The sequence below is a fragment of the Hylobates moloch genome, unplaced genomic scaffold (genome assembly GCF_009828535.3).
Source record: "Hylobates moloch isolate HMO894 unplaced genomic scaffold, HMol_V3 SCAFFOLD_1, whole genome shotgun sequence".
Lineage (NCBI taxonomy): Eukaryota > Metazoa > Chordata > Mammalia > Primates > Hylobatidae > Hylobates > Hylobates moloch.
Window position 1 is genome coordinate 210,985,959 of NW_026652276.1, and position 12,674 is coordinate 210,998,632.

General features: G+C 47.8%; 2 protein-coding genes across 2 annotated transcripts in view; both read left to right on the plus strand.

The window, feature by feature from the left end:
* KLHDC10 (kelch domain containing 10) overlaps positions 1-5,173 on the plus strand; it is a 65,606-nt gene extending 60,433 nt beyond the window's left edge. Inside the window, exon 10 of the mRNA XM_032761732.2 lies at positions 3-5,173. Within this exon, the coding sequence (XP_032617623.1) occupies positions 3-212 (210 nt within the window). The 3' untranslated portion in view covers positions 213-5,173. The remainder of the gene's footprint in view (positions 1-2) is intronic.
* A 6,122-nt stretch (positions 5,174-11,295) lies between these two features.
* Positions 11,296-12,398, plus strand: LOC116811474 (uncharacterized). Its single transcript, XM_032756542.1, has 2 exons — positions 11,296-11,551; positions 11,935-12,398. The coding sequence occupies exons 1-2, from the start codon at positions 11,296-11,298 to the stop codon at positions 12,183-12,185; spliced, it is 507 nt and encodes a 168-aa protein (XP_032612433.1). The 3' UTR covers positions 12,186-12,398.
* Positions 12,399-12,674: the final 276 nt, after the last annotated feature.

Genomic DNA, 12,674 nt, shown 5'->3' on the forward strand with positions numbered 1-12,674 from the left:
AGGCTGGTTGCATGTACATTCATGGAGGAGTGGTGAACATCCATGAAAACAAACGGACTGGGTCATTGTTTAAGATCTGGCTGGTGGTACCTAGCCTGCTGGAACTGGCATGGGAGAAGCTGCTTGCGGCCTTCCCTAACCTTGCAAACCTCTCCCGAACACAACTTCTGCACCTTGGACTCACACAGGCACTCATCGAACGCTTGAAATGAGGATTTCTGGACTGTTCATTGATACTGGAAATGTTAATTTAAAGAGACTCCTTTATTTATGGGCAGTGTAGAATGTGCTACAAAGAGGATTGGTTACCCTGATCAAGGCCTTATTTAGAAAATACATCAGATGCCTTTCTGTAAATTGGTTTTTCAGTTTATGGACATCTCACTTTCCCACGTGCTTCCTTCTTTGCTTCTGTTCCTCCTGACCCATTACATGCACATGTACTCACATACTCCCTCTTCCTTCTCGATGGAGTTAAGGGAAAGCTTGAAAGTACCTTAATAATGTTATTAATCAAGACAGATTTGTTTTTAAAGGAATTCTGAACAGTTCCATGTCATACAATGTACTAGAAATTAAAACATCATCAACATAAAGAAAAATGAAATTAAAAAATTTTTACATCTAGCAACAGCAACAACCACAAGTTTAGGGGAAGCTGAGAAGGCTAACCTTGGGAATCTCGCAGGTTATACTTAAACCTAGATGTTTAACTTAGTGTTTTCAAGATGTGTCTAATTGAGTAGTAGCTGGGTCTGATGGCAGCAGTGGTTGGCCATCTTGTTGCACAGATAACTCAAACATACCCTTTGGCTTTGAAGGAAGGTTAAGCAGCCCAGCAACTCTTGGTTAGTGATTTCTTTCTCATCCTCATGGTGCCAGCAGTGGTTAGAGTTGGCTTGTCAAAAGACTTACGTGTGTGTCGTGGTTGTGCTCTTTGTTGTTGCTCTTAGAAATTATGGCACCAAGAATGTTTCAAATGGAAAAACTTGTGGCCAAAGTTCTTCATTCTGGCAGTTTTGAAACTCTCTTATGCTTATTAATGGTTTTAAATATCTCTGACTTCTTCATGGGGAATTGTAGACCCTAAATATGTGGTGTAAATGCTGTGTAACATGAACACAAGCTCCCGAGGGAGGCCAGAGAAGAGCCAGGCAGAGAAAACCTGCATCCTCTGGGCTTGTTAACTTGGCTTCTGCTCGGGCTGTGGTCTTTGGCTATCATCTTGGCCATTTCCTTTTGAGAACTTGTTTCTTTTCTAATCTCTGGGCCAGGTACCTGCCATTTTCTCAGGCAGTTGGTCCTTGATTTTTCCCTTAGCTTGTTGCCTTCTTTTCTGTCTGCTTTAATGTGCATGGTGCTGTGAATAATTGTCTAGTAATTGGATGCAAGGTCTTGGGGGTAAAGCCACAGGTCATCCTTCCTGAAGAACCAAGTATCATTTAAAAACTAGCATGAGGAAGGAATGAAACTGAGTAGCATTCATTTTTTGTGTGTGAAATTTTAGTTCTGGTTTGTTTGATTTGTTTTTTTTTAATTCTAAAAAGAATGACATAAATTTTCACTCGCTTTGCCATCTGGCTGCTAGGGGAGCTGAGCAAGAGGCTCACCATGCGCATGTGTAAGCCGCAGGTGTACTCAAGGTGCTGAAGGCGTGCAAGGGGCAGCGCTGGTCCTCCCGGGGCCACCTCACAGCAAGAGACTCGCATGGGAGAGTTGGAACACATCTTTCCTTTAAGTGCCTCTTTTTTCACCTAGCTTTTAAAGTTATTCTTTTTCCTTCATCTCAGAAGCGATCTCTTTAGCTTATGTGTGGATTTAAAATGACCTTTGAGCTACGGTTAAAAAGCTACCATCTGGTGTTCAGTTCTGGGGAAGAGAAAACCGCAGCCTCCAGACATGCTCCTGATTTCTAGGCCTTACCATACCATCCCCTCTGTGATGGGTTGAGTTCATGGAGCCTGTATTCTGGAAAGTCTTATAATAACCACGCACCTGTGAACTTGGGTCCTTTCTGGGGAGTGAAGAATGTGGGAGAGAGGCAGGAAAAGGAGCAGCTCCTCTAGGGGCCCGTCCTCCCACGTCTTGCCATTACCAGTCTGTGTAGCACTTAACCTCCCGCCACCACTGCCAGGCTTGCTCCTCCGTGCTCTACCAGAGCAAGTCAGTCTGAGCAGCTCCATTAGTCCAAAACAGAGCTTTGCTGCATGACTCCAGCCTGGCCTCTGGATATTTGGTGGAAATATATCCCAAATTGAACAAGCCAGGCTGTCTAGGGTGGCAAGAGGATTTTTGGCCTGGATTTATACAGGGACCAAAGACTGAATGCTTAGCCTCTGTGCTTAGACTTTCATGATCCTTAGGATAGAAGCGAGTCTCTAGCCCTGCTACACCAGAGAGCTGAAGAGAGATGTGGTCTGGTTCCATCCACACTTGCCGGCATCCCTTGTTAAGCCTTCTGAGGGCAGTCTTCTTTGAGGTAGACCTTGGAGGCCTGACATCGAAGACCTGTGTGTTTTATTTTCATAAAAGTATATATCCTTGGTCTAAAGTGTCTTCTTTTAATATAACACTAGTAAAAATGACGTGGTATAACCAGCACTGAGTGCTATAGAACCACACATGTGTACATGTTCTGGATGCCAAATGAGACTGTGCGTGAATGACTAAGTGTAGATAACTAGAAATTAGATAGGGGTCATCAGGCATTTCGGTATACCTATAACCAGCACTCGGAATTCCTGACACTGTTTACTTGATTTAGGAAAGTTTATGCCTGCTGCTTCTCTGCCTCTTTGAGGTACTCCCAGCCATCTTACTATAGTCCTGTAAATTTAAGTGCAATATATAGAAACATATGGATATATACAGATTATATATAGGGTGTAACTATAAAGCAGGTAGACTACTTTTTTGCATCTTGGGGAAGCGAGCTCATTACTTTAGAGTCAAATTATGCCAAGAATTTTAGATGTGATCAGCTGGCTTAAGCCAACTCATGGTAAAGCTGGATTTTCAAGTCCATGTTTTCTTACTCCAACTCTTAGAAACTCATTGTTCCTTAGGTTTGTTAGAGTTGAGATTTTTTTTCTCCCTGTCATCTTTGTACTCTCTCATGTTTGCATGTCTTACATTTTGTTGCCCGAGAACAAGGAAGTCCATCTGTAAGGAGTTTCCTAAACGGAGAATTAAAACCTAGTATTTAACACTATCCACTCTCCTATGTATATACTAATTTATCTGGGAATGTAATACTTTATTAAATGAAGAAAATGATGCTTTCTTCATTTAATGTTTTCCACATCCTGGAAAAACTATAAACTGACACAGAATAGATGGAAATCTTAACTGTCCTTCAGGGGCTAAACAAAACCCTTTCCATTGGCAGAATCTCCTTTTTTCAGGGCCATAATGACATGATGTAAAAATTTGCTTTAAACCATTCATGCCCTTATATAGCTAGATTTTAAAGCATAATAAGCATATTAACATTTTTAAGCAAAAGATATGTTAACAGTGACCTTTGGTTATCCACAGTAACAAGAGTAAAGCACAGATCATCGAAATCCATAGATAATCAGTGAATCAACTTTTCTACCAAACAATAGATTCATTTACGCTTCTTTTTCCTCCCTATCCTTTCCTGTAAGCACCTGTTTTTCCATGGAATGGGGCTAATGAGTAGGTAGAAAAGGAAAAGGAACAATCAGTAAGAGCTGACAACCAGTGACCATATAAGCAGCTGATTGCCTGTAATTAGTCAGTCTGAACAATTAGAGTTGAATGCTGAAATTAGGAACCACAGGTGGTAATCCTGAGTAGATGTAACTCTTCAGCGTCATCTCCTGCCCTGAGCTCCAGGCCATCTCTCCTCTAACCACCAAAGAACTCTTAGTACCTACAGGAAGGAAAAGCTGTGTGCGACACAGAGGAAATTCCATTATTTGAACACATTTCTTTGGCTCTTGACAAATACTTGCTTTTCCTCTAATCTTGCAAGAGCTATGGCTCTTCTATTTCCAATCACACAGCTTGGCATGTAGGAAAGGTTGAATGATCCTCTAAGACTGTGTTGGTCTTTGTATTCTGTAAAACTCTTTTTTTTTTTTTTTTGTGGTCTTACAGATGTTTAGAAAGTGGCACAGGTTACTGAATTATCTACCTGCCAGCATTCTGATGTAGCACAAAAAGCTATTTTCCCTTATTTTTTGTATTATTTTTTATTTTTCTGGCATTGAGCTCTAGGGTGGATGAGGGCTTATGGTCCTCTGATCATAAGCTCCATTCTAAAAACTGGTCACTGTTAGCTGAAATTGCTTTGGTTCCCCAAATGCCTTGGAACTCCAGACGTACCCGCAGGGCCTGAGGTAGGCTTCATAGAGTTCTAGGACCTCCGTGTGCGTTGCCACCAGATCCTGCCCAAGCCTCCTGCCTTTCCCTTCTAAGGTCATTAGATTCAGCCAAAGGCGACCTCTTCCCTAGTCTGGTGTTACGAACAGAAGTTCTGAGTTGTGCTACAAAAGTAGTTCCATCTTTTTGGTGTAATTTTCATGTTTTTAATTTGAAAAAAAAAAAAACTTTTTGTAAGTTTTTTAAGGGCCCTGCTTAGTCAGTGTACAGGGTGGAGTCAGAGGCAGTTTTCAGAAAAAACAAAAACAAAAACAAAAACAATTTCACCAAGCGGTAGTAATTGTTGTTTTACTAGTGATACGTTTAGAATATAAAGGAGGCATCAGAAAACACACTCTCTAAAGCCACTTCCTTGTGCACAGAGTCTACACAGGGAGAGCACAGGCATCTCCCTGGAAAAGCACCTGCCAATGACGAATTTCCTGGAAGAACCTAGGCAAGAAAGGAAGCCTCTGAGACGCGGTCTCTGAGAGGTGAGCCTAGCTTTGCTCTTCCTACAGGGTATGCTTGGGCCATACACAATGCTCGCCTTACTTTAAAGCTATTTTGCCACAGTCCTGTTAAATAGTGTGGTCGTCCTTTTGCAGTCTGGTGTGCATGCCATATGATCAGGACAGCTTTTCCACTTTACTCAGTTTCCTACAAGCAAGTAGGAAATATAGTGAATTTACCCTAAAATGTCCAATCTGTATTTATGTACCTTGTCAGTGTTTTGCTGTTGGTTTTCTAAAACAATCTGATCAATAAATCTTATCGAAATCAATTTGGTTCAAGGCCACCTTGATTGTCTGATGATAATTTGTGTGTACGTGAGCGCACCTATGTGACAGGAGCGTCAGTCCTACCCACCTCCACCACCCCCACGAGGCTCAGCTTTTCTCCGTAATATCTGTGAGTCATCTGCCTTCCACCCCCACTCCGCTGTGGGTTCTTTATCTGCTCACTATCTGGAACTCCTGGACACACAAGAGTTCCCTCATCAGCACACTGCTCCCTCCACAAAGACATCAGCAAGGGAGCAACTGTCGGGCAGCTCACACTCCCTCTCACCGCCCCACCACATGTTCCCCAAACCACTCCTAGACAAGTTTGTATAGCTGTATCAAGACTTTTCCAGGCCGGGCGCGGTGGCTCACACTTGTAACCCCAGCACTTTGGGAGGCCGAGGCGGGTGGATCACGAGGTCAGGAGATCGAGACCACGGTAAAACCCCGTCTCTACTAAAAATACAAAAAATTAGCCGGGCGTGGTGGCGGGCGCCTGTAGTCCCAGCTACTCGGAGAGGCTGAGGCAGGAGAATGGCATGAATCCGGGAGGCGGAGCTTGCAGTGAGCTGAGATCGTGCCACTGCACTCCAGCCTGGGTGACAGAGCGAGACTCCGTCTCAAAAAAAAAAAAAAAAAAAAAAGACTTTTCTGAAGGTTGGAAGAACTACAGAGAATTCGAAGGGAAAACGTGAACCTGTGTATATAGTCATATGACTGTCTTTATGATCTGAGGGAAGAGCCCCAGGAGCTGCTGAGCCCTGTGCAGGGGTCCTCTGGGGGTAAAACTACGCTTCCTAGCTCTGCCCTTGGTTTTCCAGATGCTTCCCTCACCAAAACAAACCTCTGTTTTATGATGCTGCGATCTCTAATCCTCTAATCCTTCTCCATGCAGTACTTTTCTCCATGTCTGTTTAGTCCAGAGTAGGTAGGGAAGGATACTCCCAAGTCTGGTCACTTTTAAGGTCTCCCTTCTAGAATTGCACAGATGCTCTTATTTTTCAGTGTTTCCATTGGTTAACTATTGGATCGAACACACCTTCCATGGACAAATAATCTCAGATATTACAATATACATCTACAAGGAAGAAGAGAAACAATTTCTACCCATTCATCCACCTTACAGTTAATACTTTATTATGCAGAGCAGTCTTCTTTCCTTGGGTTTATTTCTCCTAACTATACTCCTCTCCAACCTACCAGATATAAGAAATGCACCCTATACCTTTCAGTCTTTAGACCAGCCAGAGCTTTGAAATGGACTCTTATGTGCATCTGATTTGGTTCTTAGATAAGGCATCTAAGACCCATCTTGGCCTAGTGGGAGGAGTTTCAGTGGCCTAGTTGGTTTGCATGGTTTTGTTCTTCCAGTTTATGTGTATATAGTTCTAGTTTGCTAAAATGATGTTGTTAAGCTACTTTAACAACAACACATTCTCTTGTAGTTAATCTTCTGTAGTAATTGCTTGAGGGAAGAAAACATTGGTAAAACCATCCAGTTTCCCTACTGCCTTCAAATGAAAGGCCAGGTTCTAGCCCAGTGCTAGAGCAATAGAGCTTTCTGCAATGGTGGAAATGTTCTGTATCTGTGCCATCCAATGTGGTGGTAGCCACAAGCCACATGGGGCTTTTGAGTACTTCAAATGTGGCTAGTATGGCTGAAGAACTGAATTTTTAATTTGATTTAATTTTCATGTATTTATAGGGAAACAACCACACATGGCTAGTGGCTACCTCTTAGTGCAATTCTAGAAAGAGATGACCTGGGGGTTAGGAGACAAGGGCTCGGCTCTTGGCTCAGTCCATAATAGCCCTGTTCTGTATGGAACTTGCTTTTCTTTGGGTCTTGGTTTACTTATCTGTCAAATGTGAGGAGGTTGGCTAGATAATCCCCACGATCTAACATTCTTTATTTAGGATGTTTGGCCAAAAGCCTGCAGCATAATGGTGAGTACCATAGGTGTGCAGTGCTAGGACTAGAGTTACCTCTTAAACTTGATCCTGATCTTAAGATCACTGATCCCACAGTGGTGGGAGGTCTGCTGCCCGCTCCAGGTGGTTCCTTAGTGAGTGGCACAGTCAGGATTTCCACTTGCATAGTGCAGGCTCCAAGAAAAAGTATTGAAAATGGAGTAGGGACTAGAACATGGCCACTGCCAGGCCACCTGTAACCCACTGGTTTCAAAACCATGATCCATACTTGTTAACAATACAGATTCCTGGGCCCAAACCCTAAGGATTAGATTTTAATAGGTGTGCAATTTTAATAAACTCTTTCATTGATTCCAATTCAGCTGGTTTAAGACATTTGGGAACCCCTGTCCCACAGCTGAGCTAACTGGCCAGTGCCGGCCAAGATGAGAGATTTTGCTACCTTACTTTTTACTGTCATATTTCATTGTCCAGCAGGGGACTTCACTGCAAAGGCCAGAATGAACGTTTCCCAATCCTTGCCCCATTAGAATTCAGTGGCAGACCGAGTACACAAGTATTCTCTGCTCCTTCTTGGAGAACCACTAAAATAATAATAAAATGGCCCTAGTTTCCTTTCCTCTGAAATGGGGCTAATAATAGTAACCTCTCTCCATACTACTGTGTGGCTGAAATAAGTAGATATGGGTAGGGTGCTTCAAATGACGCCTGGCATATAGTAAGCGTTATGGAGATACTGTGATCGCTCTCTAGTTGATGGAATAAGAAATAAAAGTGAAGGCCGGGCACGGTAGCTCACGCCTGTAATCCCAGCACTTTGGGAAGCCGAGGTAGGCCGACCACCTGAGGTCAGGAGTTCGAGACCAGCCTGACCAAGATGGAGAAATCCCGTCTCTACTAAAAATACAAAATTAGGTGGGTGTGGTGGTGCACACCTGTAATCCCAGCTACTTGGGAGGCTGAGGCAGGAGAATAGTTTGAACCCCGGAGGCGGAGGTTGCAGTGAGCCAAGATCACACCATCACACTCCAGCCTGGGCAACAAGAGCAAAACTCCATCTCAAAAAATAAAGTATTTATTAAAAATTACAAAGTTAACCAATAAAGAAGAAACTATATGTAGGACGAGGTAGGGAAGGTGGTGATGCAAGTGAGCTGAGTCCTGCTCTCCATAGCAGGAAGGGGATAAACAGAATGTCTCAGATTGAAGTAACAGCCAGGTACACCTGTAAATTAGAGATGTAATGGTGGGTATCAGGCCGGGCACGGTGGCTCATGCCTGTGATCCCAGCACTTTGAGAGGCTGAGATGGGCAGATCACCTGAGGTCAGGAGTTTGAGACCAGCTTGGCCAACATGGCGAAACCCCGTCTCTACTAAAAATACAAAAATTAGCTGGGCATGGTGGTGGGTGCCTGTAATCCCAGCTACTCAGGAGGTTGAGGCAGGAGAATTGCTTGAACCTGGGAGGTAAAGATTGCAGTGAGCTGAGATAGTGTCATTGCACTCCAGCCTGGGTGACAGAGCAAGACTCCATCTCAAAAAAAAAAAAAAGGGGGGGTATCCAAAAAAAAAAAAACAGCTGCAAGAGCTTATGGTAGTAAGACAGGTGACAACGCAGAGGGGCTGTGGCAGTGACTGCCGGTTTTTGAGTGTGATCCTGATTTTTTGTTTTTTTACTTTTTCCATCTTCCTAAAGCAGAACCTTCTGTAGCTCTTTCAGTCTAGCTCTTCTTCAGAATATGGCGAGTCTGAGTCTCTTCTGACCACATAAGACGGGGTGATTCAAAGCGTGCAGCTGGAGTATTCATATTTTCAAGTTCCTCCCTGATTCAGCTGCAGCCTCACTGGTACTTGGGAATCTCTGATTTAAAAGCCAATCCTAGAGGCTAGTGGAAGGAAAAAATGGAAGAGAGGGAGGAGGTTTTTAAAAAATACACATTCTGTCAAGTTTTAGGTGTGGGGTTTTTGTTTGTTTTTGTTTTGTTTTATTTGAGACAGGGTCTCGCTGTGCTGCCCAGGCTGAAGTGCAGTGGCTCGATCACAGTTCCCGGGCTCAAGTGATCCTCTTACCTCAGCCTCTCAAGTAGCTTGGACCACAGGCATGTACCACCACACCTGGCTTAGCTGTGATTTTATCCTGTTGCCCAAAGCCTATTCCTTACCATCCTGTCCATTCATAAAATCAAGCAAGGACATTATTGTAGAGCAGAGGTTTTTTCTTTCATCCACAGCCAGGTGAGAGGAGGTAGTTTTGAGTGACATACAAAGCCAACCCAGCCAATCTGCTCACCCTACACTGGCCTTGCAGCCTCAAATGCAAAAGCAAGAGGCTTCTCAGATTTTCCAGCAGACAGCTCAGCAGGGGAGCTCAGCAGGCCATGCAGGAAGGTAGGTGCCACACACCACTCAGGGAGGTCAGGAGCCACCACAGCCCAGCTCCAGGACTTGGGAAGAGAGGGCAGAGATAGCCGGGAGCTCAGGCCACTTACTATTTGGGGGCCCCACAGCAGGCCAGGAGCTTTAGAGTATTGCAAATGACATCCATGAAAAGAGAAAGCAGCTGCCATGCAGGGCCTGTGTCACCTTAGAGGGGTCAGACTGGTCAGTTTATCCTCCTTGAACCTGCCACCTAAAACCGGGAAGCTCTGGGAGTGGAGGAGGCTCTCATCATGACTGCTAAGGATGTGTTCAAAATCCCCACCCCACTCTCAGGAAGCAAACTTTGTTACTCTCCCAGCCCCAGAAAAATACATCCAGGCCATCCAGGCATCTCCTGCACCTGGGTTATTTACTACCCAAACCTCACCTTGAAACAGCTAAGATCAAGTCATGGTTCGGGATGTCGGCCTCCGCCTGGGCTCACCCTGCACTGCACAGGCTTGCTGCCCACAAAGACGCAGTTTATAAGAACAATAGGCACGAGGGTGTCTCAGAGCTACTTGCATACTAGGGCATCCAGGACGAGAACTCCAGCTTTACACCGGATCTAACCCCAGACCCCAAACACACACACTACCCCAGAGCCCAGCCTCTGCCGCCCCTGCCATGTCAGCTAAGCATTTTCAGTTCATTTTCTCCTCGGCAAGCCTGTATTGAATCGCAGGCCTAGAAGTTTTATCCCCGTTTCACAGATTGGCAGGCCAAGACAAATTCAGTGGTTTGCCAAGGGCTAAAGAAGGGAGTCCAAGTCTGCAAGCTTGCAAGGTCGCGTTCATGAGAACTTTCATCCTCCTGGGACCCGGCGGCAGGCACATGGGCTTGGGTAGTTACTGAGAAAATTCTTTCAGAAGGGCTTTCGGGGACGTGAAGTTATCCCTGGCTTCCCAGGATTCGGGGTTGGGAGCAGCCGCGCAGGGGCGGTGAAGCCAGGGGCCAGGGCGGTCCGTGCTGCGGGCGGCTTCCCAAGGCCGGGTGCGCTGGGCTACCCGCCCGCTGGCCATGGACTTGCCGCCTGCAGCGCACATGGCTGGGGAGGAAGAGCCGTGGATTTCAGTCTGTACGCCCAGACGACTAAGAAGCTGCCGCCCGCTAGCGGGGAGGGGACTCGGCCGGGAGGTGGCCCCCGCAGCCCGGCGCCGCCGCGCGTCCCACCCTCGAGACCACCGTCGCTCACGGAACATCTGGCACGTGCCGTTGGTGCTGGGGTGCTGCGTGAGCGGGCCCTGCCTTCGGGAAGCTTCCATAGGGGAGGAGGCGATCGATCAGACCACAGCAAACGAGCAAGTCGACCACAGTGGCCCATGGAGGGGGAATAGGAGCTGTGTGGCGTAGAAACAAGGAAAGCTTCCCGCCCGGTGTGCACGGAGAGCTAGAAAGTGTGACCAGAGTGTTCGGAGCAGGGACAAAACCTAGCTTCTGGTGTCTTCTGCAAGGGGAAGAAGCCTTGCGGTGGGAGCCAGGGGAATCCCCGCGAAGAGGCGGCCCCGCACCTATCCGGGGGCTGGGACGAAGGGTTTGGCTTCTCTAAACGCAGCGGGAAGCTTTAAGCCAGAGCCACACAGAGCATCCCTGTAGCTGCCGCAGGAGAGTGCCCGGGGGTCCCAGGAGGGCGAAAGCACCTTTGGGGCCGGGACATTTCTTCTGCTCCCATCACCCCCGCCCCAGCAGGGCGCCCCTGTGCGGGGAACAGCCAGCAATCAGGGACAGCGCCCCAGGCCCCGCTAGCGCCAGCACTGGCAGGAGGGACGCATGGAGGCCGGACGGAACTGGGGAGGGGGCGCTGGCCAGGGCGGTCTCAGGCCCTCCCCACTAAAGCCAGCTCGGCCCAGGGCCTCCCTGCGCAGCCTAGCGCGCCTTGCCGGAGAGGCTCCTAGGACCGGAGGGGAAGCCGCTCTGAACCGGAATGATCTGGTTTGGAGCGGGTTGGCTCCCTCCCTGCTCCCCCGCCCACTGCTCTCCCTCTCCTTCAGCGACGGGCTGGTTTTTGCCGCAGTCCCTGACCAAGGTAAACAGGAGGGAAGAGGAAAGAAGGCTCTGTTTCCATGGCAACCCAGAGGATAGGCGCTGTGGCTGTCCGGGATATGCGGGGGTGACTTCGGAGAGAAGAAAAGGCTCCCTGGAAAAGCCACAGGGAGGAAGGACCCTCCCATGCACACGGTGGGGTGCGTTCAGAAGTGGGGGATGGAGGGAAAAGGAGAGGGGTCAGGCACCCTCGGTGAAGTGGAGAATTGAGCAGGGGCCTGGGGACACAGAGACGCATAAGGGCCAGGGGTCACACCGAAAATGCAAGCACACAAGCTCTTCTGGCCACTCAACCCAGGGAGCAGAAAACAGAGGTGCCAGAGCGCTCAGAGCTTCAGAAATCCACACCTCCCTGGTCCTTTCCAGAAAACCCTTCCTGGGGGCAGCTCAGCCTGGGGACAACCACAGAAGTGGGACCTGGGCCCAAAGACAAGTGTCGCCTGAAACAGGCCACTGTTGTCCGGCTGCAGTATGCTGGGAGGACCAGCTCCTGCTCCACCCTGCTCCCCCTGGGAGGAAGGCTGACCCCTGCCTGGCAGTGTGACTGCTGGAAAGGCCTCCTTGCTGCAGCTGTGAGTGTGATGGGACAGCAGAGTCACTCCTGCATGGGATTCTAGGGCTGGGGGTCCCAGAGGGGTGGCCTCCGCCCCTCCTGGGGGCCAAGGACTGTCACCGTGTCACTACGGCACTCTCCAGCTGCTGACCAAAGCCCTCGCTTACCACAGCCCTGCCATACTCCGGATCTTTCCTCTGGAGCAACCTGAAGAGACTGCAGTGAGGCGTGGAATTGGGAAGCTCTTCTGGTTTCATTAAAAACTCGTTCCACCACAGGAGTCAGCCTGGCCACTCAGGCGTGGGGCGGGTCTTTCCTCATTTAGCTTTCACCTGCGTGCCCAGGGATAGGAGAAAAACGGCAGGGGGAGGTTGTAGGGAGTAAGCGTCCCGCCCTGGCAAAGCTGAGTGAACGTGGGTAGTTTTAGCCCAGTGAAGCAGCAGCAGGGACGCCTGTGGGAACCTGGGTGGAGGTGCCCTCTGACCTTGGTTTCTCTGGGCCAGGGGGCGAATGCTTCTGGCAGTGGAGCTTCCAGGCCCAGAAAACCCAGGCC